We start from the raw sequence: 24,998 nt of genomic DNA on the forward strand, positions 1-24,998 counted from the left end.
GGAACGTGGCGCGAAAGACGACCTGGCTCAGAGCTAGCAGCACAACCGCTCTCTCTCTCTCTCTCTTTCTATCTTTGTCTCTATCTCTCATTTTCTCTCTCTCGCTCTCTCTCTCTCTCTTTTCTCAACCTTCCTCGCTGACGTACTAACATCCTCCGCAACAAAACCAAACGATCGTCGGGGCTCACGCAGCCAGACGAAATATGATAATCGCATCCGCGTGTAGTATTTCTCAGTGACCGGCGCCTACTTGATGTCAGCATCATCATACACGACTACGACTCTCTCTATCGTACTGTCTCTCTCTCGCTCTCTCTCGTTCTTTCACAGTTTCTTGTGCTGTCTCTCACGAGGATTAGCTAAAAACATTAGTATACGCGCTGGTGCACACGCTAAATCTCATTAAACGCTCCGATCCAGCCTCCAACGATCGGTCGATCTTTCGTCAGGACGCACACCAGCGCCATACCGACGTGGCTTTATTTGCATGCTTTATTTTTAAGAGCGGTGGTTTTTGTAGCATCGTTCAAAAAAAAAATACTTTTAGCACCATACGGCATCAATGAGTTTTGGGCCCCGGCTTGCTCGTGACACACCCACCCTCTCCCACTCCGACGATAAGCATGAAAGTGAAATTTGACGGAAATGTGACAGAAATATAAATAACACACACCCACTCTCGCCGGCCGATCCAGTTCGATCCGGTGGGCGGTAAAGAACGGCTTGGCCCATTTGCCAACCCAAATCCGAACGGCGACAGTTCGACCGGTGAAACTGGTTTCGGAAAGTTGTCTTTTCCTGCCACCGCCGGCTAGTCCTGGGTTTGGGGAGCTTTTTTATGTGGCTGCTTCTGCTCCAAAGGGCAATTCGGTTTATTAATCGTGCATTGATTTGAAGGTGACAAAGTGAAACTACGTAATACTTTCAATTTTGAAATGATTGCATAATCTTGCCTCGGGAAGGTGGTTTTGTTTCATGAATGTTAAGGGAATATAATTAAATGCACATTTTTCTCTATTTGACAACACAGCTATAAAATTATGCAATAGAAAGTCTACTGCAATTATCAGCTAGGCTTAAACAAAACTAATAGACGAAGGTGTTACGAAAAATTGCGCTAGAACTTTGAAAATTATGGAATAACCTCTTAACAGAAAAAACTGTGTTCAAAAGACATTATGCATTTTTGAAACTCAAAACATACACGTTGTCTAGCGTATACACGTTGCATTTTGTGTGGCTTGAGATGCATTACAATTATGTACATGTGTTTCAAGACACACGTGTTTTTTCTTCTCCTAAATTTGAGCTCTTGAAAAAAAATTTAAAAACGCATCCCACCGCTCAACTGCCCGTGCGTAGATGCAACGCTACAGGTTACTACCACATGCGTACAGTGACTTCCGCACGTCCTGCCAATGAACCTGTGTGACTCGGCAACTGCCACCCATTCCACATGGCGTCCGCTTTCGGTGGTCCGATTCCGGCCCGTACATGCGCTCTTCCAGCCTGGATATTACATCGCTCTCCCTCGAAATGCTCGCCCTTTTTCCCGGTCGATTTCAGTGGCACTTTCCCTGCGCTTTCGCTGACAGTAGTGTGCAATGACTTTCACTTGTTATTGCTGGAAAAACCGAACGCAATCATCGTGCTAGTTCTAATCGACGGTGTTGTCGTATTTCCACTGCTATTTGCCGTTTCCCCCCACTAGAAATCACTGGCCCTGTGACCCGTCCAACCTACACGTTATCTCTGCCACCCCAAATGTCCGTGTATTGTGTCCCATTCTTCTGTCATTGGGCGGCTTCAGACCGGGCCAGGAGCGAATTGCGTCGTGTCACTATCATGTCCACTATCAGGAAATCATGTTACTGACCCCACCGAGAACTCACTGGACAACGCAAAATTAAACAAACCCCCGAAAAAGGAGGCCACAATGCATCGGCAATGCAGGTTGCATAATAGCCGCCGTTCGATTTACCTGGGCTTTTACGCCGGGTTTTCACTCACAGAATGATGACCGCCGATCGATCCGGTGCTTCGACTTTCGACAGAAATAGTACCGGCGGTTTGATTTTCACCTTCAACCTTCGACACTTTCCTACAAAAAGAAAAACAACGACACCGGGTGAAGATTCGATTTTCCGTAACCGGAACACCGTCCTGCACGGTGCCACTGTCAGTTGTGTACTAACGGCGAGGACGGTTCCTTTCCGAGAGCCTTGCTAGGAATGGCGATAGGACGGCCGTGATCGATTTTCATGCCGGAAAATGGAGGGAGCACACCCACACCCGGCGTCGTGCAGGAGAGCGATATCCTTGATTGCGATCCCACGCCAAACAACCGGAGACACCGGCACCGTGCGTAAGAACTGGTGATGGTTTTTCTCTCTCGCTTTCGCTCTCTCAAGCACGCTCTTTCTAGCGTTCGAGGGCTACCGAACACGGGGGTCCACGTGCGTGACGTCAGGAACCGGGTGGTTTCTCCGGCGAGACGATTTTCCCCTTCGAAGGGACACAAACGCGAGCGAATACGCGCGGAAAAGGGCCATTTTTTCTCCGTGTTTTCTCGCTCTCGCGTAAGAGATGATGTTTGGCATTCACGTGGCCGCATGTTGTTTGAACACGGCCCCGTACGTCACGGCACCCTTTTTTATTCTTTTAGAACGAAAAATCTAAAGAACCCCTAGACGACGGAACGAAGGACTGGGAATGCAAACGTACGCATGTGTTGCCGGTGCAGCTGAAAGGGAGCATTTTTTTTTGGCTTGAATGTTGCCCATGAGATGGGAAATATTTCGTCATTCTCGTGCCATCATGCCAACGATTGCCAACACGGGCGTGGAAGTCGAAATACGCAATAATTGCTCCCGGGCCAGCTAGATTCTCCAGCAGAACGCTGACAAGGGTCGAACCCTCTTGATGACCGGGAAATAACCTTTAAATACCACGCATACGGAATGGTGTTCGATTTCTCGCACGAGTATCCTTCAAACTAACGGGCGCGTTTCATCGATTATGTGCCCCATATCATCTCGGATAAGCTCATAATGGCATTCGAACTTCCATTCCAGTCGTAACGCTCGGTCCGGATGCGCGTTTGTGCGGCCACAAGTCAAACCCACTGGTGCTGATTATTATTTATAGGAATGCCACTGCAACCGACAACAGCCTCCAAACAAGTTCAAACCGACCGTACGATTGCAATTATTTATTCGTCTATCGAGTAGCTCAATCGCAGTTGTGCAACGTGGGACGATCGGTTGTAGGCGCAGCAGTTAAATAATATTTACTCGATGCACAAAAGCACCGAGGGGGAGTGGGATTTTAGATTCGATTTTACCCACTATGGAGCGGTAAACCCCATTCGGGGCTATTTTTGGACCCATTTCTAAGTCCCGCATCAATCGGCAGACCCGCTGTTGACGCTGTTGCACTTGGCAGCCTGTTTCCAGCAGGGGCCGTTGTTTATCATCACGAAGTAACTGCTGGTACGGGGACGTGTTTTCTCAGCCCCATCTGGATCGTAAACATTAGAACAGAATCGTTTTTTTGGGAATGGAAAACAATACAACCACAGCACCAATGCAACTCTATGGAGGTATATTGTCGATTGGTCGTATAGGTCGTTTGTTTGCGTTTCCCGCGCGCGCGTCACATGATGCAACGTGGGAACTGGCAGAAATGGTAACCTCCAAACGACCTTGGAAAGCGAGGCCAACATCATTGCGCCTAGCGGAAGGATATCTCATCCGGGAAGGAAGAGAAATGACGCGCGAAAAGTGGGTGATGTTTTTCAAACGCATGCGAGACGTGTTTTTTTTTTTGAGAGCGCGCCAATTCTGGACACGCCGCCACGACATACGGCTTGGAACAAAGTTATGAGCTAAGAATGACGACATCATAGTAAGCAATGGATGAAACACGTAGAGTGTGTTTTAGTCATCGTACACAATGAGTCGATTCGTTCAAGCATCCCTTAGTTGGAATGTTGAAAGGACCGCGTGTTTATGGTAAAAAGTGGAGCCATCGAACGGCACCATGTTTCCTGTGCTACAGGCATTCCGTTCTCGCACCTAGTTTGCCTTGCGCTCTACGTTTTACCGTTCACAAGCAGCCGTCTGGCTGTATAAATAAAACATTCATTAGCTCCCGCGCGAGAAATGTGTGATCGTGGCACTGCGTACACGTCGCAAGGGTCGCAACTCGAATGTTTGTGTCACGGAAACGAGCCCCCAAAAAAGCGCACGGATGGGGAGAGTATGAGCACCGATAAACGAAACATATATGAAAATATGAAATTACTCACAATAAATGGATTGCATCAATGGTAAAAAAAACTGACAGTTGTAAATTTTATTCCATTTTCAGCTTATGAGATGTAATCAGAATCAACAAAATGCAACATAGCATACTATTGCATTTTTGTGTGGTAAAAGACAGTATACCGTAGTACTATTCTGCTTAATAAACGAACCTTGTGTCGGCACTATTGCAAAACGATTTGAACTTGCTGCAGGAGTCTTCTGAAGTACAAATCTCGATAACTTTCAATTCTTCATTCTAATCAGAGTTTTGCATGCTTTCCCGGTTCTTGAGGTCTGAATTATAGATTGGAAGACTTGGTGTCATTTAAATTAGATAGCAACAGCATTGAACTTTGTTTGCATTTCGCAATTTATACTTGCTAAATTAGTTTAACGTTTCTCGCATTAACATGTTGCTTTTATTATTATTATTAAGCTGTAATTTCTAACTCATTTGTAAGAAGACTTATTATGGATTGGAAATTTATTAAATTATTTTTTATTGCACAAATCTGCAACATAATTGCAAGAGTAATAAATCGCCCGTTAAAACGGCATATTTCGAATTAGAACTAAAACTGTTTATTAGACCAGGGTTTTCTACTATGCGATGTAAACAGCAGCTAAATTTGAATAGCTTTTTGACTTTTGAGATATCGCTACGAAAGTATGCGTGAGAGCGATTGTTTTGATAGGAAAGGAAGGAATTTTATTTATTTATTGTTGTCACTGCTGATGCTATTGCTATTGAATTGCATCGGTGCTGCATAAAGCCGTATAATAAAAGGATTCGCAAAGTGTATCAGACCGGAAAATAGAAGAACGTGTGCAAAACATAGTTTGCCGTGTGGTAACATCACTTCAATTCCAGCAATCTACTGCAAGTCGTTTGAATCGTTAGTAAACAAACCAATCCGGCACACCCATGCAAACACACTTCTAGGTAAAGTGCCAACAGTGCATAGCGAAAACGATGTTTTGTTTTCCGCTAGCGTGGAATAGTAGCCCGCAACAAACAAGCAATGCTATCTGCGATATTATGGCAGTTCAAATTCGTGCGATGGTCAGAATAATGTAACATCTGAACTGGTTATTTTACTATACAAAATTTTGCGATAAAATTCAAGTGAATTGTCCTCCAAATCTGTCTTATCAGCTACGTGAAGTTTGTTGCTAACTGATTCGCTGAGTGAACGATATCAGAACAGGCCACATACAATTAGAGGCTGTACTTTATCCATGTCGGATTTAATTCCATTCAATTTGTGATAACGTGACGGCAATGTGGTTCGAGTCAGTTTAGTCGTTCCACCCGGTTAAGTTTCGCACAAGCGTGGAGTAAGATAGGGCGAAGGAAGCTGCCCATTGCGGTAAAAAAAAAACGGGTGGAACAGTCATCCCGGTGTTAACCTAGTGCGTAAATCCAGTGAGAAGTAATGTTCAAAATCGAATCGTACATTACTCCCATCATCCTGAGCTATGTCGAGAAGTACGTGAAAAACATCCGTCCCGAAGACTCGCAGCTTTCGCTATGGGGTGGCGAGGTCATTTTTCAGAATCTGGACCTAAAGCTCGACGTGCTGGAAGAGGAGCTACAGCTGCCGTTCAACTTTCTCTCCGGTCATATCCACGAGCTGTCGATACGGGTTCCGTGGACGAAGATTGCCTCAGAACCAATCGTAATCACCATAAATACGATCGAGTTTGTGCTGAAACTGCGCGACAACAATGATCGTAACGTACCGAAGCGAGAGCCGCCGCGGAAGGGCAAGGGCACGGATGAAGTACCTCCACCGGGGTATATGGCATCGTTGATCAATAAAATCGCCAACAACATCACGATCCGATGCCACAACGTGATACTAAAGTACGTCGAGGAGGATATCGTTGTTTCCATGAACATACAGCAGCTGTCGATGGAATCGGCCGATGGCGGCTGGAATCCGGCCTTCGTTGACATGTCACCGACGAAGGTGTCCCTCCGGAAGCTGATCAATATCGTGGACCTGACCATCTGCTTGGATAAGCGTAATTCGGCCGGAAAGATCGAGGTCTGCCAGGAACCCGTCCTGTACCGCAGCACTCTGCAGTTGCGCATGCTTGTGAAGTACAACGTTTCGTCACAGGATCGCTCCTCATTAACACGCATCGATGTTCATTCCAAATTTCTAGATTTTAACGTATCCTCCCAGCAGTTCCCGATGCTGATGCGTTTGTTCGATCTGGCACTGGCGCTTAAGCAGGGGAAGCTAAAGAACGAACCAGCACATACCGTTTCCGATGGTGGTCTGGATGTGGAAGACGAAAGTGGTCAAGAATCGCTGCTCTCGTGGGCTTGGAATCTGCTTCCGTCCTTCTTTCCGGAGGAAAACGCTAGCGATCATACCGAGGAGCATGACTTCCGCGTCCTGCACGCCGGCTTGTATATCGATCAGCTGCGTATTATCTTCAAGACGCAGGAACTGATTGGCGATGGGATGGTAGGAACAACCAAGAAAATAAAATACCGCCCAATTTTGCGGTTCGATTTGCACAATGTCTGCGGAGAAATGATCGCCTGTGGCCTGAAGTGGTTCAACGTTACGGCCGGTATCTCGCGGGTGCAGATTCAGTCACTCGAAGATTGCCCCTGTGGTCACCGAAACGCAGGCGTGAAGGATATCTTTGAATCCGTAGAAGTGGAACGTAGTGAGGAAAATGCGGATCATCTGGAAAACTCTTTCTTCAGCGACAGTGCTGGAGGTAAGCTAAAGTACAATGTAAACTGGAACTACCATCTAAGCAGCGTTAGTCAGGATCGCCTGTTGAAGAAGTTCCCTGCCATTGCGATCGATGTCGTTCACGAGGTACAGTTGCCGGACGATAGGAGAACCTCGGAGTTTGGTAGCGATTTGGAGTTCAGTAATCTAGCCGAAAAGTATATGATACGCATGTTTGTGGGTCCATTTCGCGCTAGAATTTATGCCGACACCATACATCGCTTCGAGACGCTGGCATCGTATAAGGACTTTTACGAATATCCACCATACTATGAGGATAAACCATTGCCAGCACTCTCGCAGTTGCTTCCACCCTCAGCTGAGGACTATGACGCACTTATGCACGAAATCCCCTTGAGGCAGATCCACATTACGTTGCAGAGTCCCACGATCGAGCTGCATTCGTATGATCATGGACCAGCTGAACTGTTGCTGCGAAAGGTTAGCAGCGGAAAAATGGCACCTTCCGCATCGAAACCCTCACTCACGGTTCAATTTACCCGTGTAGAGTGCAATATTCTGGCGCCACTCTACCCAAATCGGCTAGTCTATACCACCTGCCAGTTGCCGGAACCTCCGGCGAAGCTTTTTGATGCCTGCTACCAGTCGATATCGGGTAACTTGGAACGGTTGCAGGTGAATCTTCATCATTCCAAATGGACCGACACAACCGTTGTCACGGCGGTCAGCATGAATTGTCAACAACGGTTCCTTATATATCCATCTCTCTGGCCCAACGGGGAGCTAAACAAGGCAGAGCACAATCTCAACGTGACCGATTTGAAACTATCTGCAAATCCATTACAAGGCCTTACTTGTGCTACCATCTTGCAATCATTGGTGGCGCGGCAAGAGGCGCCCTGTCTGGACTGGGATAGTCTGTACCAACAATCACTTCCTACAGCAGACCTACTGCTTTCGTACGTTCACCTCAGAAAGGTTGAAGCTGATCGCACTGAATGCTACAAACTGTTGGCTCGTAGCTTGAAGCTCCTCACGTATCAGTACGCGCTGGCGAACGAGAAATCCCTCACTGCCCTCTGGCCAGATCATTCCACTGAAGAAGACTTCTTAACCGTAATATTTCAGTTGCCCAAGCAGTTCGAAGCAACAGTAGAACATCCGCCGTTGCTGTATGCAAAGCTCCTAGATCTAAGCCTCAATCTGGATCCAAACTTTCTGGCGTTTCTGCATTTGTGGCAGCTGGCGGTTCCTTTAGTAGAGCAAAGCGCACCTTACGGTCGTTTCCGAGGAAGTACGGTGAAACATTCCAATCGTACGACTGCAGCACGTGTTCGGACTGACGCTAGAAGTGACGGTAAAAAGGAGCACTCCTTACAAGCCACCTCTGTCCATTCGAGCTCGGGCAAAGCTGGCGTACATGCCGGTGCCGCTGTACATGTACCAGCGTCTACGCTTGGCGTGGACGAAATAGCCCCAAAGGAAACCAACCCTGATCGGGAAGGACAAAACTCACCCGCAGATAAGCAATTTTGGGTTAAGCTTGCCAAAAAGATCATCTTTCAGCTGGAAATTAGTCACTTTACCGTATGTCTTCCGATGAACAACATAATCTTCCACTCGTTAAGTGACTCGCTAGAGGACGAGTTCGGACAAAACGAAATATTTATGATCAAGTGAGTACGGTGATTGTTTCTGTTTTAGAGAAATCCACTTTTTTAACAGAAAATGAACGCTCTCTCGCTTCAGGTTGCCTCTGATTACTGTTAATTCTGCATTCAAGTGTCAAACGCTGTCCGGTAGCATAAACCGATTCCCGATCAGTATCGCCAAATCCGTTTGGCCAGCGGAGAAGGAAAGCTTCCCCTGGACTATCTCCCTAGCTAACGCATCGAGCTGGACGTACCAGAACGGAGAGATGAACAAATTGCTTGACGAAACGACGACCAACATTTCCCTTGTACTAAACTTTAACGATGACGTATCAGCAGTTGCCACGTGTTCATCGGTATGTTTTCACATCGACACGTCCCCATTCCGGGTAACGATGGTAAAAGAACAGCTGGGACTGATGCGTGCCACTCTGGAGCGGCTGATGCAGCTGCCGATGCTGCAGTCCAGAGAACGGCAACCGGATTCTGGTTGCGGAAAATCGAAAACCTTGCACCAATGTCTCGAGATACCAAACCAACCAGGTGGCAGCACGATAGCAGCTGGCGATCTCAGAGAATTTCTGGATCTTGGGCACAACTCCAGTGGAGGCTCCGAGGAAACCTTGAAAGAGAACTTGAACGGATCCAAAGAGGGAAAACGCCGGGTGATGCCCTCGTTGTGGCTACAGTGGACCTTTTCCAAGATCACTGTCAGCTGCATTACACGGGAGGAACGTGGAGCAGCGCGAAAGGAACGCATTAAACTGAAGCTCGACTTTGAGGATATAATCTATTCGCTGGACAAGCAAGAAGTGTACTCTCAGATGAAGGCGAAGATTGGTGGCATGAGCGGTGCTTGTTACGAATGGGTAGACGGGCCAGCAGGTGAATGGGTGCGCAACGAAGCATTAGCACTAACGGTGCAAACGGGTGAGGCCAGTGAGTCGAGTAAAGCAGCCGGAACGGACACGTTCTTTGGCATGACCATCACCAGAGCGGAAACCCAGAGCGTCCACTCGAAGTGGGACACCGTGAGAAAAACGCGCGAGCACAACGAGATCCTTGTGGAGGTGTTGATCAAGATGGAGCAGGTCGATTTACGGCTGGATCTATACCTGCTCGGGGAGTTACTGCACGCCTTCCAACCTGACCCCGTATCGATCTCGGAACCGGATGAGAGCAATCCGGGCTCGAACGCGGATCCAAGCCCCGTGCTGGGTGTGAAGGATTTACCATTGATTCTGTTCGCTAGCAAGGGCATCACCGTGTTCTTGCCACTGCGCACCGAACAGACCGAAAAACCAGATGAGCGTTGCTCGGTGTACATCTTTAAGGTTACCGCGATAACCGTGCACCATAACGTTGAGAATCCGATCTGTCGTGTTCCGCTCCGACCGGACGTATACACCAAAGCAGCCCAGATGCGCATTTTGAACGTACCGGGATCAAAAATTGAGGACCGCCAGTACGAACTGCTGCTGAAGGATGTCTCACTAAGCACGGCCAACTGGGGTGATGTGGTGCGGTATTTGCACGAGCAGCAAACATCCACCACCCATCACGACAATCCGGCATTCGAGTGGAACAACCTGCAGCAGGGAGTGCAACGTTCGTCCCATTTCGAGCTCGTGACCGTGTTTAAAGAGTTCAACTTTTCCGCCATCTACGCGCCGTGTATTATCTACAAAAACGTGCTGATCTGCAGTCGCGCGGTCGAGCTGAACTGCATGTCCGATTTGGTGGTGGATGTCGATCTCGATCAGTTACGGTTGGCCGAACGGTTGCTGACCAAAGTCAATGACATCAAGTGCCGCATGTTCCCGACACCAAGTACATCACCGCGTCATTCCTCGGTAGGCACCGTGGCACTATCGCGTAGCAACAGTTCGGTAGATGCGTCCAGTTCTTTTACGTTCGCCTCAAGTGCTGTGGCCGGAGAAGACACTGGCCGAGAATCAGTGAAAACCTACCGCGACTCGGTTCCATCGTCGCGGTTTCGTAGGAGCAACTCGAAGCTATCCAAATGCGAGCAGGATTCGGGACTGGAATCGTATCGTACGTCGGACGGCAGGCAGGTCCTCTCGAGTGGCAGCAGGAAAAGTGGCCCCCAACGGCAGCGCAAAGTTTCATCGCGTTCGTCAGAGAGCGTTATCAAACCGAACACACGTTCACAGACGAATTCTTCGATAGCTCAAACGGTTATTCCGTACGAAGTGTGTCTGCTGGGTGGACACTTTAAGATAAATCTGTATACCCAAGCGGAACGAAGTAGTGGTGATGCACCCACGGTAAGGTTGGTGTTTGCCCAACCAAATGCGCTCGTATCCTTGAACATGCTCGAGCGCATTTTTCAAATATCACTGTTTGATCTGACAGTTCAAGTAGGCGATCTCGCTATCGTAAAAACGGTTACCGGTGAACCGGACGATCTTGGCATACCGCAACCAATAGTGAAGGCACGCTTTGTGAACAGTCTGACGAAGCGCAATCGCGAACTTAAGGTTGATTTTAAGCGACCGATAAAGCTTACCATCTCGCATGGCAAAGTAAAGCAGGTGACGGAACTCGTAAGTGTGCTGAATGAGCTGTTCATCCCACCAACTTCAAGTAAAGGATGTGCGAATGAAGCAACAAAACCGCCGCTAAAGCCCGTGTTAAGTAGGAACAAATTTTTGCTAGTTAAATCTCAGCTGTTCGATGTGGAAAGAATTCACATAGGCTTATCCCAAGTGATGCTGCATCTGGTGGACGAGGATGTGTCGAGTACGGCCTCGCAGTACAGCATGAAAGTATCGTTCTCCTCGGTGCGATCGACTGTGCGGGTACAGGAGCGACCTGAACGGATTGTTTTTGGGTTAGAACTGAACGAGCTGATGCTCAGTACCGGCGCATTCGTAGTGCTTCATCCATTTTCTTTTGAGCTAGAGCTGATGTTCTCGCAGGAATACTGGAAGCGTGATCCTTTGGTGCAGATAAAGGTGAAATCATCCTATATGCAGCTAGATCTCATTCCGTACGTATTTCAACAAATGGAGCTGATACGAAAGGACATGGAAAGAGCGCTAACGTCAAGTGAAGACAGCCGAAAGGATTCCGTCTCAACGGTGCGTAGCGTGAACATGTCACCGAGCCACGAATTGCTCATACCGATCGTCCCACCGCGTTTCGAGCGCAAGCGTTCGAAAGAGATGCAAGAGGAGTATTATCAGGATGATTTGAGGTAAAGGTAGTTAGCGTACTCAGCATACATTTTCGTGTTATTAAAATTTTGATTTTCCCCGTTCCAGGGCTGGGGCCTTTCAGTTCATCGAATCAATGAAAATCAATGAACTACCGCTTCCTTATCAGATCAAGATCATCAACCGTGAGGTCGGTATCATTTGTTGGCGATATCCACAACCACGTGCGTTACACCAAGTGATCGTCTATCCAGTTCCCATGAATGTAGGTCGAAATTAAGGAAGAAAAACACAGTAGATGTTCTAATAAAACTTTTACTTTACCTATTCCAGACTACGAAATCGGTCAACATCCAGTGCAAGCTGGAGCACTATGCAGAAATAAGCGACAATTTCGTGGAGGTATGTCAATTTACACTCTCCGAGAACGAGAAAACCTACCTTAAGCTACCTAAGCGCAAGCTTTCGTCAGCCATTTGGAGAATCGTGATGACGCAGAACGTGGTCTACGACGAGGTAGCTGGCCGTTCTCGAGATGACGAGGACGAAGACATCGGAACTAGTGGCGGTAATGACGACAACGATGCCGATACGAACCATCAGCTACTGGGTGGAACCCGCGGCAGAACATTTCTGACCAGCATCACCGACGTTCTCAGTGACAGTTCCTATCTGCCAGGACAGCGCGTGGTGAACCTACCGTATCGGTTGCATCCCAAAATATTCGTTGCCTGTATGCGGGTTGATTCGATGTTCAGTGCGGGACTGGTACCGAACGTGGATATAACGATCGATCTTAGGCCAGTGCAGTTGAATTTCTTCAATCACGTACGTTTCGATCCCGACCGCGAACTTCCGAAGCCGTTCGAACGATACAGACTTTGCAGAGAGTCGGCCGAATTCGGTCCTCACAAATTTCTGATGATAAACGCAAACAGGTTGCGTGGCCAGTGCTCGATCTATGATAGTCTAGACATGTTTGTGAGCGCTGAGCTTAGTATGCTTTGTGAGTTGCTGGATTATAATCATTTTACCTTCGAAAATGCTATAGAAGTGAGCAATTTGAAAGCGTACGGCTGGATCGGAGAGCGGTCACTAGAACTGAAGACCATATCTGACGATATCTGTCTACGGTATGGTCCCTCGATCGGCTACAATCTTGCCGTGGCAGAGCGAATCTGGGGTCGGAGTAGCTTGACAGCGGAGACCGATCCGCCAGTAGTACTATACAGCAGATATATCGTGTGCAATCGTACCCAGGTTGCCCTTAAATTTGGCCAAACCGGAACGACCGAAATGATTTACCTTGGACCGAATGAGCTGTGCTTATACGCGTTCCGTAGCTGCCGGCAGGCTCAGCAGCTGCAGATCTACTTCACCGAAGGGACGGCGCAGGTGGCAACGAGACCATTTGACGTGTCCTCAGAGAGCTTGCAGCAGGTCTGCGTTCAGCCGATTCACGAGGAAGATATGGAGGATGAAAAGATTTTGCTGGTGCGGATAAGCAACATTTCACTCGGCGGTGGTCATGGTAGCAGCGCTCAGCGCAGTATCACGATCGAGGGACAGATCGGTTTCTACAATATGACCGCGCAAAGCCTAAAGTTCCAGTATCGATACTACAAGATTGTACCGAATAGTGATCGTAACTACACGACGACGGGCTTCCAAATAGCATCCGGCAATAGTGCGAATTTATTTTCACCTGCTAATAACAAAACCCAGCAGACTATCAACATAGCTATCGAAAGCGATGGAGGCCGTATCGGCTGGTCGGGAGATGTCCCTTTGCGTGAGATTCAGAACGGAGGCAGTATGCCATACCTGGTAAAGATACCAACGACAACGATCACTCGCGAAGGATATATCAGCTATTGGGTACGAATCGTGCGCGAAAAACTCTCAGATAGCAAATCGGCCGCCACCGGAGAAGTCCTGGAACGGGTACTAGTGATCGTTTGGCCACTGTTTATGGTTGAGTCTCTGCTAACTGTCAACACGACGGTAAGTTGCCTGGAGTAAAGCACAATGCATTTTCTCATATTAACTTATTTTGTTGATATTTCTCCACAGGCTTATGATGAAAAACTCGATCAGTCTTACTCCATCTATGGGCAGGGCCAACGAAAACAGCTGAATGTAGCAGGGACGTACTCGGACGAGCATGAGCTGTCGTTTCGGATGGACTTTACCTCACCACATGGCGAAGACAAACGCAAGGCTCTGCTCTCCTATCGGCTGATCGATGGGAAGACGTTCTTCCAGGTGCCCGTTCGCTTTCGCAGTATCGAGGCGGCACTAGACGCGCTGCAGACAGGCCAACGTTTGCCTAATTGGCCGTGCTCACGTGAGGAAGAGCTACGCTGGCGGCGGGAAAACTCCATTCAGGAAGCCACGTTCCCGCTGTATCATTGCTCGACCTCGTACGAAATGTCGTGTTGTCTGATGTTGAACATTGCTCCATGGGCTCACTTCATCAACCAGTTGGGCTGTGAAGTACGGCTCAAGAACTGCACCAGCAGTGATACGAATATCATCGCTCCAAACAGCATAATTATGCCGATCCACGTGGAGGTGGGCTTCACGCTCGAGATGCATGTTGGCCTTGGCCAGCCGCTTCAATCAGAGCTCATCTACATTAACGGTGCGGACGCTAAGAAGCAGTCCCCGAACGGGTTCGCCGTCTTACCACTGGAAGGTTCAATCGACATCAGTATTCGCACGGAAACTGGGGTAAGTCGACAGCTAGAATAAGATACTTTTTTGGGCAAATTTATTATGTAGAAGAAATGTTCCGTGTTCCATTTACATTCCACTCTGGTACATTTTACATTACATTTTTGACGTATTTCTACGGAACGCAAAGTCTGGTTTAACCGCTTTGACCGAGTCCTGGAACACCTGCAGCACTCGGTCCACTCGCTCGCTGGTAGCATTCTGTCCCATAAGCCCTATGCGAAACACCTGACCGGCAGTTGGTCCTAGTCCTCCGCTGATCTCCACCAAGTACGTCTTCATCGCATGCTGCGCAACCTGCAGCCAGTCGATTCCTTTCGGCACGCGAATGGTAGTAACGGTGGGCAGTCTGTCCCGTTCCTGAGCGTACAGTTCGAAGCCCATGCCAAGCAATCCTTCGTAGAGCCGTTTGGCGCAATCCTGATGTCGGGCAATGAGCGATGGGATCGACTCTTCACATGCCAGGGCAATTGCTTCACGTAGACCGTAGAGCAGAGTTGATGATATCGTGTGATGGTAGCTGTGGAATAGGTAGTTCAGTTATCATTGTCTGGTTGTGTGTCTTATGTGGCCCGTATCGTGTCGGGTTGTCACGTTTTTATGGCCGCTTCTGAAAAAATGCATCTGATAGAGATTGAGAAGACGTTTACTTTATGTAACTACAGTACAGATCCTATCTAATCTAAGCTAAAATTCAAAGCAGGCGTTGAGCGATGGGCGCATTTAGACAGTCTTATTAATACTCAGTGCAATGATGAAGGACTTCACCGTAGGTTTGCTTACATGCGTGGTCTTCCAAAGCAACCCCAGTAGTCGCCAACGAGAAACATATCCCAGTAGTACACCTTCACCTTTGACTGGCGCCGTTTGTATCGGTCACTGTTCGGTCATTCCGTAACATTCCAGATCAGAATGCGTAGTGAATGCAAAAAAAAGGAAGCATAAGAAAGTATCATTAAACCAACATGACGCAGCTTGATAACGGACAAACGGACGGTTTCGTTCCCTTACACGGCTCGATGGTTGAACGAAATTGGTGTAATTCCTGGTGGCGCACCGAGCACTTTCTGCGAACCGGTATAAACGGCATCTACCTCCCAGCGGTCCATGTGGAAAGGTGTACCACCGAGTGACGCAACCGTGTCCACGATCAGCAAACAATCATTCGCTCGACAAAGCGCACCGACACCTTCCAGACTCTGGAGCACTCCCGTCGAGGAGTCACCCTGTGTCAGGAACAATACCGATGGCCGGTGGGTTTCGATGGCTTTCCGGATCTCGGACAACGTCAGAGCACTACCTGAGGCAGCTCGAACCATGTGCACGTCAGCACCATACCGAGAGGCCATATCGGCCGCCCGATCACCCCAGTGACCCGTGTGTCCGATCAGCACGACATCACCGTCTTCGAGCAGGTTGCACAGGGTCGCTTCCATGCCACCGTGGCCGGAAGCGCTCAAACAGAACGTGCCGGCGTTATTCGTCTGGAACAGGTACCGCAAACCCGCCTTGATGTCGTCCATAATTTTCAGCGTTTCCGGGTGTAAATGGCCAAGAATCGGTCGGCTCATCGCCTCCAGAACGCGTTGATGCGCATTAGACGGACCTGGACCCATGAGCAGTTTGTCGGGGACAACTAGCGCATCTCGCAACACTTCCGGGGCACTCACGCGATACTCCATGTTTTCTGTGCGAGTTTGATCAAGAGGCTTTTCTTACTTTCACCGCGTTTTCTCGTACGTGTTTAGTGTCGCGAACCCGCGCCGAACTACGACTGACTAAGCTGATTCCAGCGGCGATCGACCGGTTTTTATGAAACCAACGTGCAAACGTGAACTTATCTGCTGCGTGTGTGGTTTTGTTCGCAGGCTTTTTCACAGCTGGCGTCGTTGTGTGGGTAGTTTGGTTTTGGAGTACGTTATCAGCTGTACAATCCACCCGGTGCGTATCTACCGAGAGAGCGTAAGAAAACAATCATGCCTCCCTCCGTTTGGGAGGTTCGTTGGGTGAAGCTGGCGCTTGCAACGCGTCATCGTGTCGTATGTCACGCAAAACACCGTCGCAGACTCCGCGGTGAAGCTGCGAATGTTTTGTAACGAAAAATTAAGTCTTATTTTTCTCTCGTTTTTTCATCATTTTACGTTGTAACAGTCATGACGCATTTTCTTCCCTGCTGTAGCTCTGGTATTGGGCTACCGGATTCCCTTAACGGATCATTATGGGACATTTAAATTTAACGAAGTTGAACCATGCGATGCAACAACGTTTTTTGTTCCATGATCTATCTATTACGGAATCACATGCAAGGCATAAAACTGGGTCTACGAGGGCGAAAAGGTCGTTGTATCCATGCATCAAGAGATGGTAAAAGGATGTGGTTTTCGTGGCGAGTAATCGTGGTTGCCTAGGTCATGGTTTTTAGCGGGAGTTATCAGGAAGAAAGATGTGTGTTATTTCACTCTTTTCGGTTAGAGTTTGTGAGCAACTGAACGGCAATGTGAGTTCAAATTCTAACCCTTGAGTCATGATATTCGTTTCTGTTCCAGGTTATGAATCTAGTCCTGACATCGCTGACAGAGAACAAAGTTCGAATTTTCATCTTAGCCTCGCAGTTCGTCGTCTCCAACTACTCGAGTCTCGATCTGCACTGTTGGTCGTTTGCACTTCCGGCCAACGAACGACTTGAGCAGTTCAAATTGGGCAATAGTGGGCCCCACAGTTGTTGTTACAGTATTCCGAAAAATGACACCAAATGTGAGAAGTAAGTATGCAAGCGATCGTTAGCACAAAAAAGGCCGTCGTTTTCTAACGTCACATTGCTTATTTCTTCCACAGCCCCAAAGGGACCGCTATAACGATGCTAAACAACGTATCCCAGCGCAAGGGAAAGATCAAACCGAATGCCAGTTTTAACCACTATCTGACGGTGTATCAGCGGCGTGAAAACGGGGCTGATTTCTCCGCTCCGATCTACCTAAATAAACCGATCGCCCGGAAGTCCCTCAGCATACCGTACCACGTGGGTCCGGTTGAACGAAGGCACCATGCACTGTCACTGTCGATCGTGACACATCAGGGCCAACAGCACGTGTCGATCTACGATGATCCGTGTCCGTCGTATGCCATCGAAAATCGGACCGATTTTAACATATTTGTCGCTCAGTCCGATACCGTCCAACCGAACAAGGCGGCAACGGCCGTAGCCGAGTCGGTAGAGAGCAACTTTTCCTGGTTTCAGACGGTGGATTCGCGGCAGACGGTTTTCTACACACCACCCACGCTGGACGAACAATTCCCGGATCCGCAGGAGCAGGAGATGGCGCTCATATTCGCCTGTGTTAGTGGAAGCGCCATTCGGTGGTCCCATCCGGTCACCACCGACGAGGACAAGAGCATTTTCCTAAACGTTCCGCTCTACGGTGATCTAAAGCTAGCGGTGCGAGTCCGCAACCGCACGACAACGCTGGTGATCGACTACATTAGCAAGGATTTGGAGTTCTCCGCCAAGGACATCCGTACGCGCCTGTCAAATCCGGTTGAGTCATCCTCCGATTCCCAGGAGACGGGAACAAGCTCCGATCGTACCGGTCCGCCCATTGACTATCGGCCGGTGGATGTGGAGGAAGAGCTTGACACGCAATCGAACGTCCCGGGTCGTGAAGAGCTACTGCAGAGCTACTTCCGGTCGATCATGATCACGCTGTTCAACGATGAGCCGAATCGTGCGTGTAACAAAAAGGACATCATCTCGTTCAACTTCGATCGGATCGGGTTCAAGGCAGAACGTCGATCGCACGGAAACACCGTGAACCGAGCCACCCTGTATTGTGCAAACGTGCAGGTGGACAACGAGCTGCACGCAGACGGTGAGTACGACTTCCCAGTCGTCCTGTGTAGCGAAGATCACGAAACAAAGCAGCGTAAGCTACCGTCACAAAGCCCACCGAACCACTACCGGTTGGAGGATCAGCTCGAACAGCTGGCTCGAGTGGCACTTTGTACGCTTGAGTGTGATCTTACCGACCACCACGAGGACGATGGATCCGGTCGCGGATGGTCTGGAATGGAAGCGGTACGACTTAAGGTGAACCCGATCCGGGCGTACATCGAGGACACGTACATTAACGTGCTGGTCGACTACCTGGTGGAGTGTTTACCAGTGGATACGCGCCAGGAGCAATACCAGGACGAACCAGGATCAGTGCGTGTCCGTTGCCAACCCGGTGAAGTGCTCATACCGCGAGAGGTCATGCAACAATCCAGCTACCTATCAGAACCGGTCAAATTCCGGAGTGTACGCATCGAACCCCTCGCCGTGCTACTCTCAGTACACGCCTGCATGCGTCTCTATATCGCGCTTGATCACAGCCCGCTCGAGTTTGCGGCCTTCGAACGCCGATCGGTGCGTTCGCTTCCGGTTAAGTTTGGTAATGCGGTCGGAATGCACTACCTTTCGGGGGCAATATTCGGTGGTGGTTGGGTGATCGGTTCGCTCGAGATCCTCGGCAGCCCTAGCGGATTGGCGCGATCGGTTACGAGTGGATTGCGTGATTTCGTGTCCTTACCCGTACAAGGACTCTTCCGAGGTCCGTGGGGTTTCCTAGTTGGTGTAACGCAAGGTTCAGCCTCGCTTATCCGTAACATAACCGCTGGAACGGTCAATTCGGTCACAAAGCTGGCTCAATCGGTATCGCGCAATCTTGACCGGTTGACGCTTGATTCGGAGCACGTGCAGCGTACGGACGCATTACGACGACGCCGTCCACAGGGAATGACTGACGGATTTACGCAGGGGTTGACCGGTCTCGGTATAAGCCTGCTCGGAGCTGTTGGTGGATTGGCTCACCATCCGCTACAGGCCACTAATCCGTTCGGTGTAGTGACCGGCATGGGCAAAGGCATCGTCGGTGCATTGGCCAAACCGATCAGTGGTGCGGCCGAACTGGTCGCCTTAACAGGCCAAGGAATGCTGCAAAGTGTCGGCTACAACACCCTCCCAAAGCCGAAATTGCGCTCCCGTCAGTCTCTCCAGCGACTAGAACTGATCCCGTACAAGGCCCTCTGGGAACCACAGGCCATTTGTGAAGGTTCGTTGCTGTTCACGGCTCATGCAACGTTGGCCACACACGGCTCCGAGTATCGGCTCGTGCTGGTTGCGGTTTACAGCAAGGCTTTCGTGATGTACGACGTGCACGATTGCCAGTTGGTGGAGCTCCTTGACCCCAAGACGGTGTTCTTTGAGACGGATGAGGAAGGTGATGCGACACGGCTTGTTATCCGCGTGCGGCCAAAGCTGCCACCTCCGCCGTGTTCCGAGTTTGACCAGTATCCGATCTCGAGCCGGACGTACGATTTTGTGCGTGATTCGACTATGCAACTGCCACGGATTGCCCCACAGCAGCCCATTTATGGACGATCCGCTGGCAAGGAAGCGTTCACGTTGAAGGAAACTGGTTCCGTGACGGCTGCCGGAGTTGAATCGGCAGTTGTTGATGAACGATCGGTCGTGTTGAACATCGAGCAATCTTCCACGGCTAGCGAAGTGGACGAAGACGGAATGAACGATTCCGGGATGCTGCTGTTGCATGATGAAACCGCTTCCACCACGGCAGCAATGGCCGGTGAGAACGAGGATGAGTTTGAGGTGGACCACAAGGATGGCACAAAGGACGACAGCGAGCGCAAAGTGGTGATATTCCTGGAGGAGAACCTGGTGAAGTATCTCATCACCTACGTGGACCTCCTGAAACGGACCACCGACAACCACCCAGGTTGCGGCACGGAGGACAGCGTGGCTTTTCCTCCGTTCGAGTGTTGAACATTCATTCCAGTCATAGGGTTTAGATAGGTTTCGCATATTGAAGGGTTAGTCTGTACGAGCCTCACACGGACGCTCCGCGTATGTAGATGTTGTATGTACCTCAATAAACGGGGACGCCTGCTATCTAATAGTGTGGCAAAAAGCCCGAAAATTACTCGGGACACGTTGCGTATGTTTTATTCGAATGTAAGCAGTAATCAGTACTGTTGTCTTGCATGGCAAGTAAATCCCTCTCCCGTTGAACCCAGAATGAATGCCCGCGAACAGGAACTAAAACTACATCGTCGCGCTTGTCAGTGGTGCGTCGGATTACTTATCCTTGCGCAGTTTTTGGCTGGATGTTTCAATTGATTCGAGCCACTGCTTGAGATCGTCCGGCATCGCTGGTCTCTGCTCTGCCCCGGGAAATTCTTTCATCAGTTCCAGTACGTCTACGTTGGTGATGCACTGCTTGGACATGGCAACGGCACGTACAAACCCGTCGGCGAGCGTTACGAACTGCTGCTCCAGGTAGATGGCTTTCTCGTCCCACCAAACCAGCTTGGTGGTAATTTTGTACGCGGTAAAGATGGGGATTGTCCGTCGGTAGCGTACGCTGGATGCACCCTGAACTGCACCGCCTCGCTTCGCCTTTATTTTACCGTAAATACCGGTCAGACCATAGAAGTGGAACCGAGCGAAGTCTAGCTCCCGCAGGTATCGGGCGTTGTTCATGTGGCGGATAAAGATGTCTACATCCTGGGTTGTGCAGAGCCCGTATATGGCCGTCTGGTCGGTAACTTTACGTTTGCGTTGGAACAGCATACCGTAACCGAGCGTGGCCACACAGCGGAGGAAATAGTTCACATCCCAGATCATGTACAGGACGAGCAGGCCGACCAAAAACGCACAGGTAAACATTGTCTACAGTTGAAGAAAAAAAAGGGAAATAATGTTAATAGCTATTCGAAGCAGAATTAATTGTAAAACTAATTTTGGATGTAATGTTGATAAAAATTTGTTATTGAGAAAAAAACGATCGATCGCACGAAAATTCAAATCCATGAAACTCGAAAAATCTGCGTTTGTTTACATTCCTAACTGCTCGAAAAATAAATCTAGTACTGCTCGGTTACACATCATAACCATTCCGCACTGACGTGTGTTTCTGTTCTGAACCAAACAAGAACGATTGCCCTCAAATTTACTCAAAAGACCGGTTCATTGTAGGTACTATTCAAATATCGCTATTTCTTAAGTGATTTCATTCAATTCGTGATAATTATATCCTTCTCAGTGCCATCAAAGAGAAGACTATGACGTGTACCTCGTAGGATTGAAACACGAAACACAAGTTCTCCCTCGAAATCAGGACGATTTGTTTCGTCATACCGTGATGGTATAAGACCTGCTCTTCGTCACAATCCATTCAGTAGTCAGGCACCAGGCATTTAAACGACAGACAACATGAAGCGGAAACTTCTGCTAGCTCTATTTTTAACAGTTTTGTGTTCAATCAGCGCACGAGCCGAGTTAGGGTCGAATGTTTCAAAATTCGTCGCAACCCACGAGTGGCAGGAGATCAAAGAGGGCCAATCGATCCCGGAAGGATTGCATGTGAGGATCAACCTGACTACGGGCAAAAAGGAGGCGAAATTGCTCGACAACGATGGTAGCGAATCGTCGCTGTCTATGGTACCGGGAGAAGAACTACAAGACCACCGGGTACGCGGTGCTAACGTTGGAGACCCAACAACCGTTGGCGGTATGAAGTTGGAGGCACTCAAAGAAGCCCTGCGAGACATACCAGCAAATGAGTACGATGACGAAAGCTCGGACGAATCCGTCCGTGACCGGTACAAAAGTTACGAGCAGATCAAACAGGAGCTAAAAGAAGCCAACGTGGAACTGAAAAGCGATGGTGAAATCATGGCCGATCTATTTGAACGTTTCGGTGAAGCACTCCCGAAAGGATCGGGCTCCGAACGACAGGAGCTGGACGCACTTTTTGAAGACCTTCAGTACCTATCGCATCAGATCGACAATGCACTGCTGTTCATCGATCGCGGTGGTGTGGAGAAAATTATCTGGCCGAGCATAAACCGCACGGACGATATGCTGACACGCGTGCAGGGCCTCAAACTGCTCGGCATCATCGTGCAGAATAATCCCAAAGCAAAGGTCGCCCTGATCGACCGAAACGGTGGCTCGAACTTGCTCACTGCACTTGGGCGCGCCACGGCAACGGAGGAAATTTCGGCCGCCCTGTTTGCGTTCGGCGGTTTGGTGCGTAAATTTCCATTCGCACAAAAGCAACTGCTCACTCCACACGGCTACAGCGTGCTGTACGACGTGTGGCACAAGAAGGTCGAGCTGAAGGTAAAGGTTAAGGTGTTGCAGCTGATCGCAGACGTACTGGACGACTACACCAATGCGGTCGACGCCGAGCAAAATGATGCGATTACGGTCGAGCAGTATCGCTCGACGAAGCTCACCGAGGGGCTGCAGAAAACGGAGTTCTGCAAACACGCGGGGGAATTCTTTCACCTGCAGAAAAACGCCCTAGTCCCGGAGGATAACCTTATCGATGAAACGGTTAAAGCGCTAAGGGTTTGTAGCCTGTTTTGCCACGATTCCTGGTCCCAGTGTCCGCTGTTCCGGCACGCATTACTTGTGTTACGAAACAATCTCGACAACCGGCTGACGGACGACGTGGAACTTGGGGAGTATAGACGGGAAATTCAGCGTAACATCGACGATTTCGTCGTAGCGCTTTACGGGCACCCAAAAGATGAACTGTGAGCCCGTAAATAATGATAAATTACTCCATAACACTAGAAACTAAGTAGCGTCCAAATGTGACTGAACAAATTATTTATGAGCGAAAAAAATATATTACGTCCAATGTTAAATGTTCAAGTACATACACTTTACTTCATATTATTTTCCATGCTCCAGAAGGAATACTGTCTCTATCGAAATAACTGTGTATACCTGAATATGCACGGAACTGCTAATTGCATACAAATGCAAGTGTTTAAAAATGGCACATTAACGACCTTTTTTCCAAACAAATTTGAAAAACATGCCTATAAACTAGTTTCCCTTTGGATGATGAATTGTAACTGTTTGCTTACGTCACTGCAAGAGTTTATTGTAAAATATACACAAAACCGGTCGTATTAATTTAACCATTAACGGATTTTTTTTACAATAATTCAAACTCGCTTGTGCATACTTATGAAAAAGTATAATACTACCCTGGCTTAGAAGCCTCTCTGCAAGCACTTGTTTTCTAGTTTTTGCTTGTCATGATTTAATGTGGACTTTATCCCCAACTTCCGTGTCAAGGGTTGCTTGGATTTCAGACATAACACTTAGTGGTTGCCCTGTTCTTCGATTTGCAATACGAAACTTACAAAGCACGCAGATCCGCACAGCCCTTTTCACGGCGATACGATAATACACAAGAAAAAATGCTACCCGTAAGCTTACCGTAACTTTTAACTACGAAGGTACACGCACACGCCAAGGGGTACTGTTTTGAAACGACTAGATATACGATGGTGCTCAGCACTTTATGCGATCGATATGCCACGATGAAAACCTGCTGCTGACTGGCTGATCGTTTTCCACTGTCCACTGTCGGCCATAGGGTGGTGTGCGTTCATCGCGATCGCAACGCACACACTACGCGTGCGATCGAGGTAACGAAAGAGAGATCGAAGAAAGTGCGATCGTAAACAGACGTACCAAGCGCGAACGAAGGTGCTGCTTGGTTCACTTCCGTAACTGCTGACTGCTCGCTTCGTTGGCTTCGATCCAGCTCTTCAACACGGCTGGTTGGGTTGGTCTGTCCCGGCACTCCGGGAACTGCTTGACATACTCGAGCAGATCGGTGCCGATAGCGCGTTGGCGCGTATACGCCACCGTGCGGACAAATCCGTCATGCAGCGTGATGAACTTATGCTCGAAAAAGATCGACTGTTGGTCCCACCAGACGAGCTGCGTTTCCACCTTGTACGGCTTGAAGATGGGCAACATGCGTCGGTAACGCACCATACACTCGCCCTGCAGCAAGTTCTTTGCATTTGTGAGCGGCCAGAAACGCGTCCGCCCGTACCAGTAGAATCGGCAAAAGTCCAGCTCACGCAGGTACCGCCCGTTGTTCATGTGATTCAGCAGGAAATCAACGTCCTGCGTCGTACAGAAACCTGCAGGAGTAAACAATCGCCCAACCGGACGGATTTGAATTAGGACCTTCAGCATCCAGCTTGAACCGCCTTCAACTCACCGTAGATCGTGTGTCCGTAACTTTGATTCTCCCCGGCACCAGCATCACGTGCAACAAGCTGCAGAACGTCCGGATGAAGTAATTCACATCGCACAAGGCGTAAAGTAGAGCCACGCATCCTACCAGCGACCACATGTTTATTCACCTGTGCCGTGCAAACGATACTAGAGAACCAGATAACTCTCGTTGCTTGCGTTAAACGATACGCGTGGTTCTCTTCGGATCGTTTCTGTCAATTTGACAGAATGCCCGCTAGAAGACCAGGTGCGATAGACTTCGCGCGCATGCGTTTGACCTGATGAACAGAGGC

The 24,998-nt window shown here is 48.9% G+C and overlaps 5 protein-coding genes across 5 annotated transcripts; 2 read left to right on the top strand and 3 right to left on the bottom strand.

The window, feature by feature from the left end:
* Positions 1 to 5,743: 5,743 nt before the first annotated feature.
* On the top strand, positions 5,744 to 20,556 carry LOC128721809 (intermembrane lipid transfer protein VPS13B). The gene is made up of 7 exons (XM_053815602.1): positions 5,744 to 8,703; positions 8,777 to 11,899; positions 11,967 to 12,123; positions 12,192 to 13,862; positions 13,932 to 14,591; positions 17,141 to 17,355; positions 17,430 to 20,556. Exons 1-7 carry the CDS (start codon positions 5,744 to 5,746, stop codon positions 20,410 to 20,412), a joined length of 11,769 nt encoding a protein of 3,922 aa, XP_053671577.1. The 3' UTR covers positions 20,413 to 20,556.
* LOC128721810 (alanine--glyoxylate aminotransferase) lies at positions 14,658 to 16,276 on the bottom strand. The gene is made up of 3 exons (XM_053815603.1): positions 15,606 to 16,276; positions 15,378 to 15,473; positions 14,658 to 15,114 (listed from the first exon to the last, which is right to left on the bottom strand). The coding sequence occupies exons 1-3, from the start codon at positions 16,274 to 16,276 to the stop codon at positions 14,691 to 14,693; spliced, it is 1,191 nt and encodes a 396-aa protein (XP_053671578.1). The 3' UTR covers positions 14,658 to 14,690.
* A 32-nt stretch (positions 20,557 to 20,588) lies between the features above and the next one.
* LOC128721811 (protein THEM6) lies at positions 20,589 to 21,315 on the bottom strand. Its single transcript, XM_053815604.1, has one exon. It carries the CDS (start codon positions 21,313 to 21,315, stop codon positions 20,725 to 20,727), a length of 591 nt encoding a protein of 196 aa, XP_053671579.1. The 3' UTR covers positions 20,589 to 20,724.
* Positions 21,316 to 21,861: 546 nt separating this feature from the next.
* On the top strand, positions 21,862 to 23,726 carry LOC128723734 (nucleotide exchange factor Sil1). Its single transcript, XM_053817503.1, has one exon. It carries the CDS (start codon positions 21,862 to 21,864, stop codon positions 23,194 to 23,196), a length of 1,335 nt encoding a protein of 444 aa, XP_053673478.1. The 3' UTR covers positions 23,197 to 23,726.
* A 5-nt stretch (positions 23,727 to 23,731) lies between these two features.
* LOC128730710 (protein THEM6-like) lies at positions 23,732 to 24,823 on the bottom strand. Its single transcript, XM_053823789.1, has 2 exons — positions 24,685 to 24,823; positions 23,732 to 24,608 (listed from the first exon to the last, which is right to left on the bottom strand). Exons 1-2 carry the CDS (start codon positions 24,821 to 24,823, stop codon positions 24,175 to 24,177), a joined length of 573 nt encoding a protein of 190 aa, XP_053679764.1. The 3' UTR covers positions 23,732 to 24,174.
* Between the last annotated feature and the right edge of the window lie 175 nt (positions 24,824 to 24,998).

The sequence above is a fragment of the Anopheles nili genome, chromosome 2 (assembly GCF_943737925.1).
Source record: "Anopheles nili chromosome 2, idAnoNiliSN_F5_01, whole genome shotgun sequence".
In the NCBI taxonomy this organism is placed as follows: Eukaryota; Metazoa; Arthropoda; class Insecta; order Diptera; family Culicidae; genus Anopheles; species Anopheles nili.

Bases quoted from the DNA above. Each gene is read 5' to 3' on its own strand.
- LOC128721809 (XM_053815602.1), top strand. From the start codon at position 5,744: ATGTTCAAAATCGAATCGTACATTACTCCCATCATCCTGAGCTATGTC. The intron at 8,704-8,776 runs GTGAGTACGGTG...CTCTCGCTTCAG, and splicing joins AACGAAATATTTATGATCAA to GTTGCCTCTGATTACTGTTA. The intron at 13,863-13,931 runs GTAAGTTGCCTG...ATTTCTCCACAG, and splicing joins TGCTAACTGTCAACACGACG to GCTTATGATGAAAAACTCGA.
- LOC128721810 (XM_053815603.1), bottom strand. From the start codon at position 16,276: ATGGAGTATCGCGTGAGTGCCCCGGAAGTGTTGCGAGATGCGCTAGTT. The intron at 15,474-15,605 runs GTAAGGGAACGA...ATGACCGAACAG, and splicing joins TCGTTCAACCATCGAGCCGT to TGACCGATACAAACGGCGCC. The intron at 15,115-15,377 runs GTAAGCAAACCT...CCTATTCCACAG, and splicing joins TGCTTTGGAAGACCACGCAT to CTACCATCACACGATATCAT.
- LOC128721811 (XM_053815604.1), bottom strand. From the start codon at position 21,315: ATGTTTACCTGTGCGTTTTTGGTCGGCCTGCTCGTCCTGTACATGATC.
- LOC128723734 (XM_053817503.1), top strand. From the start codon at position 21,862: ATGAAGCGGAAACTTCTGCTAGCTCTATTTTTAACAGTTTTGTGTTCA.
- LOC128730710 (XM_053823789.1), bottom strand. From the start codon at position 24,823: ATGTGGTCGCTGGTAGGATGCGTGGCTCTACTTTACGCCTTGTGCGAT. The intron at 24,609-24,684 runs GTTGAAGGCGGT...TTACTCCTGCAG, and splicing joins GGACACACGATCTACGGTGA to GTTTCTGTACGACGCAGGAC.